Here is a 20,187-nt window from a genome sequence, read left to right as displayed (position 1 = left end):
CTACCCTCTTCTCCATCCTCGACTGACAACGAACAGGCTCCACGGTGAGCGGCCGCCTCGCCTAGCTTCCCTGCAGGACTGTCCGCCATGCTACTGCCTCCTCGACGTCGACTAGCGTGGATTGGCAACAGGCTAGAAAGTTTTGGCTCCGGAGCACTTCCACTTGGATAATCTCGCTTCTTGGCGTACACTATTTCTTTCCGAGTGGGAAGCTTCCTAACGATCACTACTCTCATGGCCGTGGCGTTTCTTCCCTTATAATGCTTGCCTATGGTACCGAAGCGATGCAATACTACTACCCTTTGTAATCCCCATTTACCCTCCTATGTGCGTCCACCGTCCCGGCCTCGGCTGGTCTCCACGTGCGACCTGCTACCCCAGCTTTGCCAAAGGCGGCCCTTCCATCGCCGTGCTCTCTTTGCGCACTCCAGCGAATCCTGGCTACTGCCGACCTCCGGCACATGGGGTGGCCGCGCCAACCGCCCGCCGCACACTTCCAACCATACTCTCCGGCCCTTCCAACGCCGTCCCACCCACCTTGCGCATCAGTTGCTCCATCAATATCTGCCACTCCACCTCGTCGAGCAACAGCCAAAGGCTGCCGGCGATAACATGTCCACGGTGTCCCTCGTGCAACCGGACTACCCGGCTAGGTTTGCTCCCTCGCCACCACCAACGTCGCATCAACGGCCTTCATGCTAAAGCGACAGCCAGGATCCCCCTGCCTGTCCTCTTGTAGTCGCTAGCCACCGGAGTCTCGACTTGCAAACCCTCTTGGAGATTTCTCGTGACCACCTCGCATCCTCCTCCTCAGGTCGCCCCCTATATCCGACTTCACCGTGTCCCAATAGGGGACTCGACACGGTCGGCCCCCGCCTCGCTCAGCCGCACGCAATGCCCATCCAACTACCGACGACCGTCAAAGGGACCCCTGCAATACTACCATAACCTCTTTCTTTCCTTCACTCTCATTCGTTATTGTCGCCTTTGCTATCTACTCCATGCAACGATGACACCGAAGGGTACTGCTGGACTTTCTTTCTCCGCAGACTTACCCACACTAACCTTACTGTTCGCCGACCTCCAACTTCTCGCGACATAGCCATCACCCCTACTCAACTTCCAACCCCCGGCTCCCTACTTCACTCACGACCATAGAACCAGATGGTCGAGACTGTTCAAGAACCTCGCCAGCTCATTCCCGCATACCCCCGCTTCTGATCTATCACCTAGGTAGCATTCTCTGACTCTTAAGTCTCCCCGACCCTAGCCGCGAGCCCTCTTTCGAGCAGCAAGAAAACCTGCTTTATAGGATGCCCACCTCCACTCTGCGTAACCCCTCATTTACACTTCCACGGTGACTACATCTGCCATGTTCTCACGATGTCGGCCTCCCAGCTCAACGTCGATACCTCGTCCTCCCCGCGGCAACCTCTTGACAGCCAGAAAAATGCTGGCGCCGACATGTCCATGATGGCCTTTGTCCAGCCCGGCTGCCCGGCTAGGTTCGCCTACCAGAATGAGCATCGTGTCAAAGGGCTCAACGCAGAAACCCTAGCGAGGTCTTCCTTCCCACGCCCTCATGGCTGTCGACTCCGGGTATGCAGCAATCCGGTCAGATACTGGCAATCCATCGACCTGCATCTTCTTCAGCCTTAATATTTCCATATACAACCAACAGATAATCTCCTCGGAATGGACCGAGCAATGGTTCTTCATGGTCGGCCGTGTTCATCCCTTTGCCCTGACGTGGAAATCGAGCGACGTGATGGCTTGGAGTCGGACGATGATAACATCACAGAATACACCGTCCCCGCGCTTATAGTCCGCGATCACAGCTACCAACCGTGAGTCTATGCTCCAAATCTCTGTCGCCACTGCCCTCCTGACGATATCCATAGAATTGTCACTCGCACCCTCAGCTCGGTGGATACTTTCCCAACGATACAACCCATTGTCTCCTTCACGGGACCTGTCATCGGCTCCGGCCGCGACCTCCTGCATGGAAACTCGGCTGCGGCCCTTGACGACACCCAGCTGAGCTGCTGCGGCTTTGTCCAGCTCTCCACCTTTATTTGTCCTGGGATTCCCGGCAAACCCCTTCAAGGGCTTTCACCTTTCAAGTTTTCGTCATCTTCCCCATTCACGCTAATCCTTGGACCTCCCTATGCAAGAAGATGACCGAGAGGCGCGACAGCCAGTTCCAGTCGAACGCTCTCTTCACCTGTACGGGCAAAATCGCCGGCTTACTGGATCACCAGATCATGAAACATGCCCCGGCTTTCGACCAAGACTATATCTTCATCGTCGTCCCCGACACGTGGACTTTCCACGACAAGGCCATGTCCGCCAGGCTTCTGCAACACAACTACTGCCGACGACACCCAAGGCGCGGTCGGCAATCCTCGGACTATAGCTTTCCGTGGGCCAGTTTCACCTCGACGAAGAAACCAAGGCCGCCCAAAGCCCCGCCTCCCCCACGCCGCATGCTTCTGGCCCAGTCGATCCCCTTATGCTGGCATCAAGTCGGTCATTGCCCGATCCCTACCAAACCCCAACCAAGAGACCGCGACTTTCTCCCGAAACTTCCACCATAATCACCGACTGTGACGGTCAAGACTCCCCAAATCCGATACCTCCTCCTTTCTGTCCCCGGAAGAACCCGCAGAGTCAGAGACGGACACCGAACAGGTCAATCACCAAGACACATCCGCCTCTGGCTCTATCAGACCTCCCGCGTCGATATCTTCCCGACCACTGCGCGCCCGACGTCCGCCCAAGAATATTCTCTGAACTTTAAAGCATCAAACGAAACAATACAACATGACAACATGTCTCATCATCCTCAAAATCAACTGCCAAAGGCTCGAATAGCACATTCTCTTCTCTTCTTGTTCTCCTTTTCATGAAGACGATCAAGTCAAAACTTCCCAATATACTCCTTATTCTGTTTATACCTACGACTTATACCGGTAGCACATGTAAATTTTCCGAGCCTTCCACTCGCCCAGACATGCATTACCCCTCACATCTCTCTTCAACCTGCCGTCTCTCCACGCCCTTTGAGTTTGCGCCTTTTAAACCAAATTTTCCTCCAGCGGCCTAGCCTGCCTTCCCGACGCTCTGTCTCGGTTTCACTCACGATAATGCTCTACGTCTCTCGCCGTGTCTCGTATCTCGACCTCACTCTTCTTCCTGTCTCCTATCTACTGTCGCCAACTCTCTCTCTCTTCTGTAGCCAACTCTTCTCCGGTTCTCTTGTCGCCAAATTTCGTTCCGAAAGGCTTCTTTGCGCGAGCCGCGGCTGGCGAGCCTTCCTCTCGTGTTAATTCAGCCCGAAGGGCGTTCTACTCAGTCAGAAAGAATCGAGCATAAAACCTCTTCTGATTGGCCAATTAGCCTCCCCTGTGCTCAACTCGCGAACGAATTGGTCGGCTGATAACGCCACCAAATGAAGGCCCACCATAAACCCTGAGCGTTGACTAGGTAACCAGGAGCTCTCCAAGGGCTCGCCAAGAGCTTTCACTTCTTTCTCTTTTCCGTCGAATCTATCAAACGCATTGGTTTGCTAACGGTATCTAGGTTTCACACATCACCTCCGCGGCCGACCTACCTCTCAATATTCCCCGGTTACCTTACCTCCAGGCAAGCTGTACAGTCTCCTCCTACATTGTTTAGACCTGATCTAACTACCGCAAAGACAGCCTCCCTATTGAGATCTATCACGGTCTTGGACCTCTCGGCTGTCAGCCAGCTCTGCTAGCACCGCCAAACCCTCGCAAAGCCTCCCTGCCCGAGCAATATATAGCAACTTAGGTCGATACGAAGTGGATATATACTGTCAGATGGAGAACGATACACCCCAGGCGGTCCGCAACTGCCGTACCTGCAAGCAAGACCTGCCCGAAGTCGAGTTTCGAAGCGTCAAGGACCCTACAAAGTTCACAACAGAGTGCGCTAACTGTAGGGCACGCCGAAGGAGCGGATAACCGAATCCCGAGCCGTCGTCGCCGCAATGCAGAAGATCGCCTCGAAGCCATTGCCACGCAGAGCCTCGAAGAGGACCGATTCACTAGCTAACCTGACGCCTCCAAGGCGGACTGCACCAACGCCTGCGTCTGCGAACGCCTTACAGCCTCCTTCCATGGCTGATTTATTCCGTGGCCTGGTGCCTGCACCGACGGGAATGCTCAGAGCTCCGCAGGGGCCTTCTACCCCAAGCGCTGTAGAGGGATCTTCCCCTATCCCTCCTACTCCTGGCCTGCCAACGGTGGTTCTAGGCACGCCGATTCCTGAAGTCACTCTTTCTGCCACCCCTTTGTGCTAAGCACGTCTATATCACAAGAATGGCTTCCTGCCACTCCTTCATTACTGCCACAGAGTCATTGCCGCGGCCGTTATACGTCAAGTCAACATTAACCCCGGCCACGGCCACAGCCTCAAGAGCGACAGTTCGATCAGATGGTTGATCCGCCCTTTACAGGGGACCTTAACTTGCCTGCCCTTAGTGAGGAGGATCGGGCTCTTGTGCAGGAGTTCTATACTGCCCTGAATGACGACAAGGTGCATAGTTGCATTCGCTGCCAGGAGCGTTGGTTCGATATGAAGCGAAATAGCTCGAAAATCTGCAGTCGCTGCATTGGCCGAGACAGGAAGAAAGCCCTCGACGAGCCCTACTTCTTTAGCGCTGCGAATAACCTTGATTTTGGGGAAGTCCCCGCCAATCTACCTGATCTAACGATGGTCGAGGAGATGCTCATCGCTAGGGTTCACGTACATGTGAAAGTCTTGCAGGTGCGTGGCGCTCAATACAAATATCGCGGTCACGTTGTCCACTTCCTTCGCAATGTTGGCAGGCTCTTTGAAGAGCTCCCAGTCCTACCTGAAGAGCTAGATATCGTCCTCCTGCGGCCTCCTAATGTGGAGGGCGACCCTCGCTTTCGGCAACAGTTTGCTCGCGATTTCCGGGTACGTCGCTCGTGCCTGTCGGCCTGGCTGCATTACCTACACCGTCACCACCCGGGCTATCGCGATATCGTTGTGAGCCAGAATCGCCTGCAACGTCTTCCTCTTGATGGCAGCATAGTTGCTTCCATTGCCAGCCAAGTGGCTGACATAGCTGACGGCGAGGTCCCCCAAGGTCCCGTTGAGGAGGTTGTGGAAGAGGACCCTAGCGATGCCGATGCATCAGCGATCCCGAATTTGCAGGTCACTGATACCGAATTGAACGCTCTGCAGTCCCGATTTCTTAATAGGACCCTTAACCTGGGCGCATGACTGATCTGGAGTATATGCCGCGTAGCGCAGACTCACCACCAGATGCCACTGCCTTCCATTCGCAGGACCCCTATCGACGAATTCAACCGTTCCCAGCCGCTGTTAACGCTCGCGTTCCCTACCCTCTACCCTGACGGCAAGGCCGACTTCGTGGAGCTTCGCTTACGGAGCATCACGTATCAGGACTACCTTGGCCATGCGATGAGATGGCATGACGGACGTTTTGCCCGCCATAAGACGTGGCCTTTCGTCGCCCTCAATACGATGTTACGTGCGCAGGTCCGAAAGCGAAGTGACTACTTCGTCAAGCAACGCGACAGCCGCCGTCAACCCCTTACCCGCGCCGACCTAGAGGAAGCGATGGCTGAGCCTGACGAGCCGGAGGCTCAGGCGCTGATCAGTCAATCACGCGCCAAGCCGCGGTAATCAGGGCACCCGGCCGTATTGGTATAAGCAAGGAAGGAATTGGAAGCATATGCCTATAATCTAGGCAAGCCTGGCCTTTTCGCTACTGCAAGTGCAGCCGATTACCACTGGGAATCCCTATACCGTCATATGCCTCGATTTGACGAGTGGCAAACAGCTCCTGAGGTGGCGCGGATGGCTCTATCCCGGCAACTGCTGCGGGACAACGCCCACATCGCTGCTTACCACTTCCATAAACGTTATACGCTATTTAGGACTATTGTCCTGAAGCAGAAGTTCAACCTAACGGACTCTTGGGGCCGCTACGAGTGGCAGGGCAGGGGTTCCAGTCACCACCACGGCCTATATTGGCTAAGCGGCCACCCAGACTTAGATCCTGACAACGATCAGTCCCGGGAGCAATTCGCCCGCATCTGGGGATATCATGTATCTGCTGTCAACCCAGAGCCTCAGCGAATACAGGCGCCTGGAGGGAATCCTGATCGGCAATCTATTGGAGCAGCCCTTACGGTTCAGTTCCTATCAATGGTGGTCAACCGCGTGCAACGCCACCGCTGCAACAACTACTGTATGCAGCTCAATAAGCATACCAAGCAGGTGGAGTGCCGCTTTGGATTTCCTCACGGACAGCGCCTGCTAGCCTCCCTTGACAAGGTTCCTCATTCTAAACACTGGAACTTCAGGGGCGAGAGGAACGATGGCCAGATTAACCACTACAACCGCTTGCTTACCGTTGCGTGGCTAGCCAATACAGATGTTTCGCCCTGCACGAGCCTCCAGCAGGTAATCGATTACGCGGCCAAATACTGCTCCAAGTCGGAAAAGAAGAGCGAGTCTTTTGCCCAGATCGGAAGGCCCTGATGCCCCGGGTTTTCTTTCACGTCAAAGCTCCTTAATCAGCTGGTTGCTGAGCGGGATTACTCGAAGCAGGAGGTCAGCCACTTGCTCCTCGGCCTGCCGTTACAGGAAGGCTCACGAACCTGCCTGTACGTTGACTGCCGTAATCCTGACAGGCATTCCCGCTCCCTCCGTATTGACGGCGATGAGGTTGACGAGGCCCCCAACGTTTACGAAAAGTACACTCAACGCCCGGAAGCCCTAGCGGACCTAAGCTATGTCTCCTTCCTCAAGTGCTGGAATTTCCGTCCTAGGGACCCTTCCAAGTGGAAGCAATGGCAGCCAGGCAACGTTAACGGCAGGCCTCGTGTGCTGGTTTACTTTCCTCGCTATCTGGCTGATCCAGAAGGTCAACAGTGGCCAGATTACTGCCGTGCAAAACTGACATTGAACCACCCACATCGGCGGTTTGATGAGCTCCTCACATTTGATGGCCAGGTTTTCAGTTCTCATGTCCAGGCCTTCTCCCATTGTTGGCAACACCACAGTCATAGTGATGACCATTACGGCCGGCCAAAAGAGGCCCGACTACAGCCTCAAGATGATCAATACGAGGCTCTGCCTGTGGAGGAAGAGTTTGACGACGAAGACTGGATTCGCCTCGCCGCCCTTTTACCTGACAACCCCCTTACTCAGGAAGATCTTGACCTTCTTGGCCGCCGCGATATCGACGTCAATTACGACTGGACACGGCATGTGGGTACATATCCGGAACTTCGAGATGGCTACTGGAAAGACTTTATCGCTAGCCACCCCATGGCCAACGATGTGGAGGTCCTTGGCCCTCACTGGCGTAATACGCTGAATCCACAACAACGGCTCGTGTACGACACATTCATGGGTCACTTCCAGGCGCAAAATCCTACTCAGGTCCTTCTCCACGTTGATGGTGGTGGTGGCACAGGCAAGTCCTTCCTTATCAAGGTGCTTTCTTCCCATCTTCAAGCAGCCGCCCTCCCGAATCCTAGCCCTATTTACCGCGTGGCGCCAACAGGCGTTGCGAGCAACCAGATACAAGGCAGCACCATTCATTCGTTGCTACGCCTCCCAATAGGTGGTACTTTTACCGACCTTCCCCCGGCCGACGCAGCCGCCCTTCAGTCCCGCCTACGGCACGTCAAATACCTCGTTATCGATGAAAAGAGCATGCTAGGGCTTGAGCAGCTCGCGCGGATCGACTCCCGTCTGCGGCAGGCCTTTCCACAGCGTAACCTCGAGTTCTTTGGTGGTGTGAGCGTCCTGCTTGTGGGCGATTTCTTCCAGTTACCACCAGTCCGGCAAAAGCCCCTGCATTCGACGAGCACCGGCCTGTCTTCGTTGGAAAGGAGAGGGCAGGTGGCCTACCGGTTATTTGACCGTACCGTCTTCCTGACCACAGTACAGCGCCAGGCTGGTGATGATCAGGCCCAGTTCCGTCAGGCGTTGCAGGAACTGCGCGAAGTCAAGCTATCTATACCATCCTGGAACCTTCTTAGCAATCGGGTACAGGCTAGGCTAACGCAGAGCGAGGTCCATAGCTTCAGGACCGCTTTGCGAGTGTACTCTACAAAGGCCGGGTCAACGAATATAACCACGAGCATATGGTGCACCTCAACGCTCCGGCTATACAGGTGGAGGCAAAGAATCAGGGCAAGGGCGCGGGGCAGGCACCAAGCGACAATGCTGGCAATCTATCTAACAAGTTCCCCATTGCTAAGGGCACCAGGGTAATGCTCACTACTAACCTATGGCAGCCAGCTGGCTTGGTTAACGGTGCTCAGGGTACTGTATACGATATCGCCTGGAACGCAGGCGCCGACCCATCGGAAGATCCCCCAGCCGTTATTATGGTAGATTTCGATAGCTACGATGGACCGCCATATCTAATAACTAACGAGGGCAGGAAAATCTCACCCATCCTCCCAGTCAGGCGTGATTTCCTGGTGGGCAACGAGACCTGCTCGCACGCAGTTTCCCTGATGGTGGCGTTTGCCATCACTGTTCACAAATGCCAGAGCCTAACAAAGGATCAAATAGTTACTGATCTCGCTACACGCGACTTCCAGGCCGGGATTAGCTATGTTGCCGTCTCAAGGGTTACATCGCTGCAAGGCCTACTCCTTGAGGCGCCTTTCGATCGTCAGAGCCTCTATAACCACACGCCGACGGAAGGTTATACGCCTACGTTTCCTACGTACTGCATTCATGGCTAACCATGAGACAGGGATGAAGATGCGCCTCGCTGACCAATATCGCCGTCAGGGTCAACAGCTGACCGATTCACCGTATCCACCACCCTACCTTGACTAAACGTTGTCTTCCTCTATGCTGCATGGAGGGGTTGATATATAGTATATAGTTAGGTTGAGCCTGTAAGAAAGCGGCAGACTCTTGACTATCAGTCAAATCCCTTAGTGCAGATTTGGAGCGGTTCAAACTGCTGGTTGCCCGCGGCAGGCAATGGGGTTCTAGGGGTTCCCCCTAGGAAAGCGAATTGCAGGTATATGATATTCACCCTTCGGGCTGGATATTCTGCCGTTAAGCCCCTTGCCTTGGCAACTTAACGGGTGTTCGAAGTATTTTTTCTCTAGAGACAAAACGAGAATTACCGACAAGATCAAAGCCTGGGTAGTTGTTGCAGAGGCAGAGTGTCGCGAGTACGGAAAAGGCGAAAAGGTCAAGGCGATGCGCTTTGATCGCGGAAAGGAGTTTCTAAACGAGGCAATGAGGGTATTTTGCACGGGAGAGCTATTCGGATCGAACCAACAGTGGGCTACCACCCGGAGGAATAGTATCTCTGAGAGGAGCATGAGAACCATATCAGAGAGGGGTCTGCTATGCGTCACGAAATGGACCTCCCGGCAGCATACTGGGAGTTTTCGAACGCAACAGCGGCCTATCTGAGAAATAGGAGTTGTCAAGGGAATGGCTAAAAGCCCATGGGAGTTATGGCGTGGAGAGAAGCCAAGATCAGGGCACTTGAGAGTGTTCGGATGTCCTGCCTGGGTATTTATTCCCAAAGAAAAGAGAACAAAGCTTCTGAAAAGAGCATGGCAAGGAGTTTTGTTGGATACAAAGAGGAGACAGATAAAATCTATCTAGTCTGGAACCCAGCTGATAAGAAGGTCCACGAGGTTCGATTCGTGGAATTCGATGAGAGCAAGTATATGGACAATGAAATCAGCCAAGAATCACAATCGCAGTATGACGATGAGAAGGAAGAGAAAAAGGAGCAAGGAGCTCACTGATGATGACTCTGATGCCGAAGATTCGGTCAGGGATAGGACTATGGACCAGGAAGCTACAGAAGCTGGGAGGATGCCGGAGAAGCAGCGGATGGGAACCCGACCGACCAAGACACTGCAGATTCGGAGGAAGAGCTACAGGAGACACAATCATTGTCAATACAGGGAGGCGGATATAACCTCTCCTGAAAGGAGTCTGCCGAAAACAAGATCCCAGATTCGACGAGAGGCCGTGGCACTCAAAGAGCAGAGAAGCAGCGAGCACAGCTGGAATGGCGGCAAAGAGAAGAACAGCGCATGGCAGAACGTCTGAAGAAGCGAGGGAGAGTGGCAGGAAGGAAAGAGCCATGGTAGCAAGGACGCTTCTCCAGCCTAATACAGACCTGTACGACTTCGACCCGAAAAAACTTACCTTCCGACAGGCGATGGAAGGCAGTGAGAAGGATCAATGGGTAGGAGCTATAGATGAGGAAGTTCAGAATCTCATTCGACGACAGACATTCTCGGAGGAAATCAACGAAGTTGACGTGCACGGAGAAGAAGTAGTTGATGCCAAGCTTGTGTTTGATCACAAGAAAGACAAAGAAGGAAGATACTACGGTATAAAGCACGTCTAGTCGCGAGAGGTTCACACAGAAACACGGGATCAATTACGAGGAAACCTTCGCACCCACGATCCGGCTCGATGCGATGAGGATCATTCTAGCTTTAGCGGCGAAGAAAGGCTGGAAGGTATACCAGATGGATGCTGTGGCTGCGTTCCTTGCAGCAGACCTAAAGGAAAGGATCTTCATGAAAGTGCCAACTGAGCTCCAGCAATATTTCGGGAAATAGGTTCAGATCCTGAAGAGTTTGTACGGATTGAAGCAAGCTGCAAGGATGTGGTATTTGCTAATATCAGAATATCTCAAGGAGATTGGTTTCTCACCGATGACAGTGGACCCGACAATATTCAGACATACAGAGTCGGGGGTAATCATCGGCGTGCACGTGGATGACTTTATGATTGGCAATTGATATACGGGCCCAACCACTTTACTACACGGGCGCTCCTTACACGGGCGGCGGTTTTTAATTGGGCCAAAAATTCTGCCGCCTGGTCCTTGCACGTGGCAGGGTCTGTAGCCCCACCACCTGGCAGAAGGGGTGACATCCCAGCTGCCAGTTCTGTAGTGACAACTAACTCTCCCACAACCAACTTTCCGTCTGAGCAATCATTCGGTTAAGCACCAACCGGCATGACATTGCACGAAGACCCAACTGCTGCCAACAGCGGCGACGGCTGTAGTAGATCCCTTCCGGGCTTGCCTCCATGCAAGCGCCGTAGACTTGCATCACGGGCTCGGGCTCAGCCTCCTTTCAATCCTGAACCGTATTACGGCCTTAACGACGATGATGCGTTATACAATCTCTTCGCGACATGGCCAGAAAGCTACTTCACTAGCCTGCCAAGACCACACGGCTCTCGTGGCGTCGACGAGCCCTGGTGGAAACTACGTCAGTCACAAATATTCTTGGATGATAGCTTCCGAGGAGGTGGGGCTCGGCGGTTGTTCACCACAGGAATTCCTGATGCAGACAAACTCGAGAGACAGCGTCTACGCTGCCTCTTGAGGGTGGAGGAAGTCGATGCCCGCAAGCAGGTTGTGGCCCGCTTCCAGCCTGCCTTGACCTTGGCCTGGGAGCTGGCGGAGACAGATTCCTTATTGGCTCGCGAGTTGGCCAAGTGTCGAGAAGCGTCCGGCCCACGGCAAGCTATTTGGGAACGTGGAGACGATTGCCACGGCCGTATTGCGTCGCCCACTCCACTAGTATCATCGTTGAGCCAAGATGGACAGGAGTACGAAGAGTGGAACGGCTTCTCCGACGCCGAGTGTGGGGATTATAGCGACGTTGAACCTATTCCCAATCCACAAATCCCCGGTACTGCAGCTCCATCGATCGAGGCCCTTCACGCCGAGGTGAACGCATTCGCAAAAACGAACGGGTTTGGCGTTGTCAGGCGAAATGGAACTGGGAGTCGAGCCAGAAAGACGCGATACGTATTGGAGTGCGATCGGTACGGTCAGCCACGCCCGTCTGAGGGGACTGGGCTTCGCCAGAGGCGGTCACGCAAGTCCGGCTGCAAGTGGAAGGTGATCGCGGAAGGCTTGGCAGAGAACAGCTATATGTGGACGCTACGAGCATTTCCCGACCCTGAGCACGGCCAACATAACCACGAACGGAGTATTAGCCTCCGCGCACCCAGTTCACCGAAGACTTACAAACCCTGTCAAGGCAACAATCGAAACAACAAGCCGGCGAGTTGGCATCCGGGCACGTGATGTAGGGGGACTTGTTCGGGACAGCCACCCAGGAACCGTCTATATGAGAAGGGACATATATAACGCCAGGGCGCTTCTGCGCCGCGAGAATCTTGGCGGAATGAGCCCCACAGCCGCGTTAATCAAGCTTTTCGACGAGAGGGGCATCCCCTATATCGCCAAGTGGTCAGAGACCGAACCTGACCGCCTTGTTGGGTTGGTATGGACCTTTCCATACTGTATCCGTATGTGGAAACGCTTCCCGGAGGTGATAAGCTTCGACAACACTTACAACACAAATCGCTTCAAGCTCCCGCTCTTCCAGGCGACGGGTCAAACTTGCCTCAAGTCGGTCTACAACGCTGCTTTCGGCTTGATCGATAACGAAAGGCGTGAAGGCTTCCAATTCCTCGCTGAAGGGATTAGGCAGTTGGTTGAGAGGCATGGAATTCAACTACCCAACGTTGTGATCACGGACTTCGACCAACAGATGAAGGCGGCACTGGAAGATCAGTTTCCAGACGCTCAACAACAGCTTTGTATCTTCCATATCAACTCGAACGTACTACTTAACGCCAAGCGCAAGTGGAAGCACGCCAAGGAAGACAGCGACGGTGGCTCTAATACTGAGCAATCGCAGGCAACGTTAAATTCGCGCGACAAGGAGGCGGTCCTTGCGGCGGGAGACAAGACGAGCCGCTGTCTCGGAGCAACGTCTCCACGACCGTACCCACAACTACCGTGGTGTCCTTGAAATGTGGAAGCTCGTGGTTTTCGCAGAGACAAAGGAAGACTACGAGAAGGTTTGGGTGCGCTTATGCGACGAGTTCGATGACCAGGAGGCCATTCTGATCTACCTTTACAATACCTACTTGCCCTGAGCCCGCAATGGTCTCAGTGCTTCATCAAAAGCATCGTAACTTCGGTATTCGCGTCACGTCTGGCACGGAGGCAAGCAACAACAACGTCAAGAGCTATCTGCTCAATGGAATGAACCATCTATTTGGGCTCATCGAGGCGATAGAGGGCATGTTGGGTGATCAGGAACGAGATTTTATCGACAATTGTGCACAAGATGAAGTTTTAACCACGCGTACCTACTCTAGCCCTGGTTCTGAGTACCTGGGCGAGCTCCGCATGACTGCATCTCAACAGGGCTTAATCTCATAGCCAGGGAACACCGCTACGCCTTGAAAGCGATACCAAGCAGGTCTCGCCCTTGGCCAGAACCAATCGGAGACTGCGGCGAGAACTGTTCCGTATCCTGGCAACTGGGGATCCCTTGCCGCCATACGATCTACTGCAAATTGGAAGCAGGTGAGTTCCTAAGGAGGTGGGATGTCCACCCACGGTGGCATCTACGGGAGCCTTCTTCACGGGACCCTTACCGCCGAATCCTGGATCCCAGGATCGCAACGAGCCTTCGTGGACGACCGAAGAATACGGTACAGCCTGTCCCTACGAGTATGGTGGTTAATCGAGCGGGTAGCCGACGCCGAAAGAGTCAGACAGTGACGGGCAAGAAGACGGCCATCCTCAGGCCGGGCAAGACGACAGGCGCTCGGGCTACTGGGCGCAGAAGTCGGCCGAGCGTACGGAGGCAACGGTCGCAGTGGGAGCTCATAAGTGATGACGAGGCAAGCGCCGCGACCAAGCTCGACTGGTCGTTCGGGTTCCCGTAAGCCGCCCGCTGCCTCGGCGAACTCGACTGCACCGAACCCGCGCAGCGAGACAGGCATCAGTGAGTGTGTTATTGTTCGGACGAGCGAGAGGGTGACTAGATCCATGGCATCTTCGCAGGGTACGTTGGAAAGCTGGCCATCCTCGCGCCTGTAACGGACTAACGGTAGGTTCTGACTGTGCACATATGTCGATGTCTGTTGCATAATTTCTTCTCGAATTCTGGACCGATTCTTGGAGTACCTTTAGATAGCGTTAAAGAGCCGGACGGCCGCATCGTATTAATTCATTGAAGTAGTGATGACAAGGTTATCAGATTAGCGGTAGAAGATGTCATCTTAGTGAGCGAATGCGTGTGTTGTGGTGGTCTCACCGCCTTTGGTGGGCTGACGGGCCGTGTTGGTGGGGCTGGCCGGTCGTCCATACAGCCCGTGTAAGGAGCGCCCGTGTAGTAAAGTGGTTGGGCCCGTATATCAATTGCCTTATGATTACAGGGGGGGACGAGGTTGCCATTGAACGGGTCAAGGAAAAGCTGAAGGGAAGATTTGAGATGAAAGACCTCGGAGAAGCAGAGAACATTCTCGGAATTCGGATTCAAAGGCACAAAGGAAAGCTGATGATTGATCAATCACAATTTGCGAAGGAAATCGTGGCAGAATTTCTCTACGACGACTCAATGAAGCACGCAACCCCCATGGAACCTGGAGCTATACGGAAGCTCGTTGAGGAACCGGGACGGCCTCTGAACCATGACGAATGGTTGAAATACGTGGAATTGCTCGAAAGCTGATTTGGCTATGCAATACGAGGTTCGACATTATATTCGCAGTTAACAGAATGGCATCTTTCACGGTAGAGGCATGCTGGAACCACTGGAAGGCTTTGCTACGAATATTGGGTTATGTCAGCAGGACTATTCACCACGGTATCACATATGGCGGAAATAATGAGCACGCACAAGGAGTCGAAGGCAGCGATATCGACTATTATTCCATTGACCACAACATCGAAGGGCACGTCGGCTCTGCAGGCCTGCAAGATGGGAAGCGTTCTCTGACACCGACTACGCTACTGATCAAGGGACCGGAAGAGTATCCTGGGGTTCATCTTTATGGTCTACGGAGGCGCCGTCATGACGTATAGCAAGAAGATGAAATCAGTGGCAAGATCTACGACAGAAGCAGAGTATGTTGGGATGGGGGAGGCCACAAAAGCTGCTCTCTGGGGACGTCGACTACTTGCAGAACTGGAAGGAAAGGGGGAGCAAACAGTGCCACTACTGCTTGGAGATAATAAGGGAGCTGTACAGCTGACCCGAGGAGTATCGAACACGTCGAAAATCAAGCATGTTGATATAGCATTTCATCACGTCGTTGATGAGGTCAAGGAAGGGAGAATTCAAGTCTACTGGGTTCCAGGGGAGAATATGCTAGCAGATGGGATGACCAAGCCTCTGCCTAGGGATGCTTTCGAGAGGAACAGGAGGAGGATTGGAATTGGACCCATACGCTATGAATAGCGTTGCCATTGTATTGGTTGAAGTCTGACAGCTCTAGGGGAGTGTTGAGACATGGACCAAGACATGTTTAGGCAGCACCTACAAGTGGTGAGTCACTGGATAGTGGCACGGACGTGCCGCTATGTATATATGTATGTTGAGAGCTGTCAGACAGAATAGAATAGAAGTAGGTTCAATCGCAACACTTACGGTTAATGGTGTCGATGATAGGTTGCCACGATTCATTGATTGACTCGACGGTGATGTCCGTGCAGCATTCGCGTATGACACCTGCGGACTGTTATGAACAGAGGATGCTGAGTAGCCAAGGTCTCGAGCTGCACTCGGACTTAACGAAGCCCGTTGTGCAGATGCTTCATTCCTTCCCCCGTTTCTTTCACGTGCTGATTCAGTACTTGAATCATCTGTCGCTGTTCATCAATGGTCGCATTTCGCTCGACAACCGCTCGGCTAAGTCTCTGGATCTCTTGACGGGATACGCTCAGCAGGTCCAAGGCCGTCTGGACCATAGCTTTGCCTTCGTTGACACTACCGCTGCTGCTGCTGCTGAGCCTCTGCCGCTCGGTCGTGCTATTATTGGTCGTGACTTCGTCTGGCGTTAAACGCGTTGCAATACTGGCGCTCTGCTTTGTCCTATCCGCCGCTGTATCTTCAAGCTGCCGCGTGGCTTCCCGAATCTTGCTGCTAGGTCTCGTGACGCGACTCGAATATTTTCGTGGGGGTTGGAGCGGGCGGCGCGCCCCGCCTCACCATGATCACGGCCTCAGCCGACTCTTCCATGCCGGAGTCCCCCTCAATCTTGCGGTGCTGTTCCTTCGATTCTTCGTCCTGAGGAATTGCGATGCGTTGCGACAAATGCATTGGGTGCTTGTTTCGCATTCGTCGCGTGGGGAGCCCGCAGTGGAGTCCATCGTCCGTCCATCCTCTTCTGTGTGCGGGGGGCCACAAAATCAGGTTTGTATGAGTTTGCTGAGGTAAGGTAGCCATGCATACATGTTCATAAGGTTATAGCTCAATCACATGATCCGTGTCAGGCAGTCACAACCCCGCGCCGGGCGAATGGGCCGGCTGATTCGAAACGGAAGATAAACGTCAACTCTTCTCTCGACTTTAAGCAGGATAGCTGAACCCGTAAGTTGACAAAAGGGATACGACCGGTAATGCACGCTAAAATAATGACCAGTATTTGTTTCCCCTCTCCGGTCTGCCCATATGAGTCACGCGAGAGCGGGCGATGAACAGGTCCTTCAACAAGACCTCGACGAACACGAGAGAGTGATCGTGGACGAGCTGTACAGGTGGTTACACGCAAATCCGCACGCGCGATGGAGGCAGTCAGAGATATATCCAGGACTAGAACAATGCTTCGAAAAGGAATTAATAAATATTGGGAAGCCGCTCCAGCCAAAGGTTTGCCGATGCTGTACTGGTCACGCGATGCATATATACTGATGGTTGCAGGGAAATGGAAAGGCCGTGATATTCAGAACAGATACTGGATGTAAACTTCGCGAAGCCGGGCACCTCATCCCTATATACCCGAGCGAGGGTTGTAGGATAAAAGAGGTGGAAACTTGGCATACCTTGGAGTATGGAAAGAAAATGCACATTCCCAAGCAAGTAAGCGTGGAAGTTGCGCAAGGAAGCATAGTTTATCTTCTTTGGACTGTCGAATAGTTGGAATTCGACGAGAGACATACCAATACCATCAAAGTTGGGAGCAGTTGGCCCGTCCTGCCGCAAAAAAGTTCGGTGCCAATGGCATCCCAGAGAAGCCAGGGTCTAATGGCAGGAGATTTTCAATGCTCACTTCTTGTTGCGTTTGCGCAGATCCGCCCCCTGGTGCTCCAGGGTAACTTAAATCGTAGTTCAATCCAAAAAGGCGGTTGATGCTCACTTCGTGTTCCGAGCGCGTGTTTTCATTTGAATTCGCCTCCGGTCCAGAGACAAGCAAGTTGGCATCCGCAGAACAAGCAGCTGAAACGAGTGCCTGGAGTCCTTGATCTCCATCACTTGGAGTATGCACGATGTCGAAAGCGAATCTGGAAGTGTCTCCTGGCTGCGTGCCCAAGACGTGCCAGTTCAGTGGGTGATGTTCTTGAAGAGATACGCCCTGTGCAGGCGGGAAAACCATGTCTTGAGACCATGATGCCAGCCTGGTGCTTTGCTGGGGGTGCATATCGTTACTTTGAGCATGTATGGGACGTCGAGGGCTGACCGTGTTTTCCGCCCGCTGCCTCTTCGTAGCTGATGACAGTGACGTGCCATTCTTTTGCGACGCTGACCCTCGTTTGTTCACAGCGTGGCAACCAGGATCCAAGTTGGGAGTCCAGATGAATCTGAGATGATAGTCCAACAAGTCGCTTGCCACACGTTTTGCATTCGATTGCTGTGTCACCTTTTTGATGTTTTTGCTCCGGAGATGGTGTATAGTCGAGGTCCAGTCAGTTGCAAGAAGACCTTTATTCTCCCAGCTAGGCGCGGTCAGCAAACGCTTGCGTTGGAGAAAAGACTTAAAGAAAAGCTCACATAGAGTCCGGAATGATTAAAAAGAACAGTGGACCGAAATCATTGGTTTCTCCGTGAGTCACGTCATTGTCGTCGCCAACGTCCACCGTCCGACAGAAGTCTACAAGCCTTTTCCCACGCCGGATAATGCTCCCATATATCTCGATATCTTTTTCGGAACCTGGCAACCCAACCTGATGGAGAAATATCTGGATGTTTGTGTTCAAGATCCGGGTTGATGATTTTGGAGTCGCTCGTCTGAAAAGTCTGTAGGCAGAGACGGCCACAAACCGCCGGAAAATTCGTTGATGGTCAATCTGCTTGTCCAGGAGAGCTGCACTTTGAAGAAAGGTTCGGGCTCTATCCTCTATTTTCTCTTGGCTGTATCGTGGCAGCTCGTCGATGAAGTTTTCCCAGAAGTCTATAGGTTTTTCAAGCCACCGAGGGAAATGGCTAGAAATACTGTTGGGGATTTCAAGATGAGTTATTTGCTGAATTTTCAGGAAATTCGCCCGAGAAAAGCTTGGCTGCCCAAATACTTGACGAAGCGGCAGGTAGATTTGTCGAAGAAACCCGGGTTTTTCGCCGTCGAAAAAGCCGAAGGGGTTCTGCCTTGGAAGTGTTTTCAAAAATTCAATGACTTCTCCGTTCGTGATGGGACTGGTACGTTGATTTTCGAAGTCTTGGACCACGTCGTGATCGCGGTGAGCCATGGTGGATAACCCACGAAATGATGAACTGAGTATGAATGAGGTCGGACTCCTCAGGGTGGATGGACTACGGAGCTGGAGCGGGGGAAATACTGGCAAGGCAGGGCTTGCGGATGCACTAATCCCAGAACAATCTCGACGGGTCAGCGGTTACTAATGGAAGCTGTTTCGGATTAGCGTCTCAAACCTGCCGGGGCGGGCCAGCTCTCAAGTTCTGAGCCGTTCTCGTATGAAGCAACTGGATGGGCTTGCCTCGTCCAGTTTACCGTAAGCGGACCAACCACACTCGGAAGAATGCAACCTGAGTGGTAGACGGAGCGACGTGGAACCCGGGATTGCCTCATCACTTCCCAATTCACAGTCGCCCGGAGCGGCGCAGGCGGACAGCCGTGCAGCGGACGCGTCTCAGATGACACCCACCATGGGCTTGACCGTCAAGGCCGTCACCTCGCAGTCATTACCTGCGATCATCTAGTATCTGTATCGGCTCTGCAGACGTCAAACCATCCCAGCCCAGATGCTTGTCATCAGCGCTCTCTGCGCTGACGACCATAGCGATATGGGTCCCAAAAGTGCCGCTGGCGTGGACAAGGTGCCAATGAGCCTCACACCCATGGGTTCATCAAAACACGGGCTACTGGCCTCTCAGATGATCCGGATGTGCTGTCTTGCTTCTCTTCGGAACAATGCCTCCTATTTTTGACTTCCCTCGCACTGCCCATCCACAAGCCTTCATTCATTGCGTTTTCAGAGGGGTCTGAGGACTGAGGTGACAGAGCGACTGTCGGGATATGTTGTCTTCTGATTCGAGAAGGACCAAGGTGTATGAGGAAGCTTGGCCGAGTTGTAACTTGTCTGGACTCATCTTCAATAATGACAAGACTTGCGAGTGCAACACGGCCAAGACTCGTTGAATATGAATGAGGGAGGGATGGCAGATCATGCCCTGGAGCAGGTGGGCTTTACATAGGTACACGCTGGAGTCAAGAGTCCAGAGACAGCACTCAGGGCAATGGGTCTCTCCATCATGGCGAGAAAAGAAGCACCTCGTAGACTAAATCGCCGTCCGCCAATGGACACGATGGTATTTGTCTCCACCTCCGCTTTGCAAACAACAGGTGTTCTTCCAAGCCGCATTCGTGATCACTGGGGGTTAAATACAATGTCGGAAAGAAGGGGGCGGAACATTATGAATGCCTGTGAACTAGGACAGAGCGGCTCTCTGTGTTTCGCTTCAGTACCTAGCGGCCGTCTTTGCCGGTTAAACCAAGCCCGGTCCTGAGATATGATGATCATTCTATCTTGGGTGGGTGCAGTAGTTCTCTACGCAGCCGTGCGTCTTGCCTGATTGATCTTGTAACCAAGTTTGCACCCTGCATGCATGCCGCAGGTGATACGGCAACGACATAGCATAGTAATGAGACTTCAGGTCCTTCGATAGCTTCGTATTGGCTTCTTTCACACTGTAGGTGCATAGAGAGTGCTAGCAGCTGCGGACCAGTAAATTTACATATAAGGCGTTGAAAGGCGCAGCCGCGCAGATATATGTAGACAAAGTTATCACCATTTCAGCTCTTCTGCGACTCAAAAAAAACCGCTGCCAAGCTACCTGCGATAAGACGATGGCATCGCATTTCATCACC

At 53.2% G+C, this 20,187-nt stretch overlaps 2 protein-coding genes across 2 annotated transcripts; both read left to right on the top strand.

The window, feature by feature from the left end:
* Positions 1-5,832: 5,832 nt before the first annotated feature.
* Positions 5,833-8,889, top strand: HRG_00765 (PIF1-like helicase domain-containing protein; the record flags this gene model as incomplete). Its single annotated transcript, XM_044859236.1, has 10 exons — positions 5,833-6,014; positions 6,387-6,543; positions 6,592-6,907; positions 6,950-7,504; positions 7,547-8,040; positions 8,089-8,151; positions 8,334-8,361; positions 8,410-8,429; positions 8,478-8,751; positions 8,804-8,889. 10 exons carry the CDS (start codon positions 5,833-5,835, stop codon positions 8,887-8,889), a joined length of 2,175 nt encoding a protein of 724 aa, XP_044725636.1.
* Positions 8,890-13,465: 4,576 nt separating this feature from the next.
* Positions 13,466-14,597, top strand: HRG_00764 (reverse transcriptase (RNA-dependent DNA polymerase) domain-containing protein; the record flags this gene model as incomplete). Its single annotated transcript, XM_044859235.1, has 4 exons — positions 13,466-13,591; positions 13,630-13,805; positions 13,855-13,928; positions 14,302-14,597. The coding sequence occupies 4 exons, from the start codon at positions 13,466-13,468 to the stop codon at positions 14,595-14,597; spliced, it is 672 nt and encodes a 223-aa protein (XP_044725635.1).
* Between the last annotated feature and the right edge of the window lie 5,590 nt (positions 14,598-20,187).

This window comes from Hirsutella rhossiliensis (genome assembly GCF_020360975.1).
Source record: "Hirsutella rhossiliensis strain HR02 chromosome Unknown scaffold00001, whole genome shotgun sequence".
Classification (NCBI taxonomy): domain Eukaryota; kingdom Fungi; phylum Ascomycota; class Sordariomycetes; order Hypocreales; family Ophiocordycipitaceae; genus Hirsutella; species Hirsutella rhossiliensis.
Note: the sequence above shows the minus strand (reverse complement) of the source record. Positions and strands in the feature narration are given on the sequence as shown.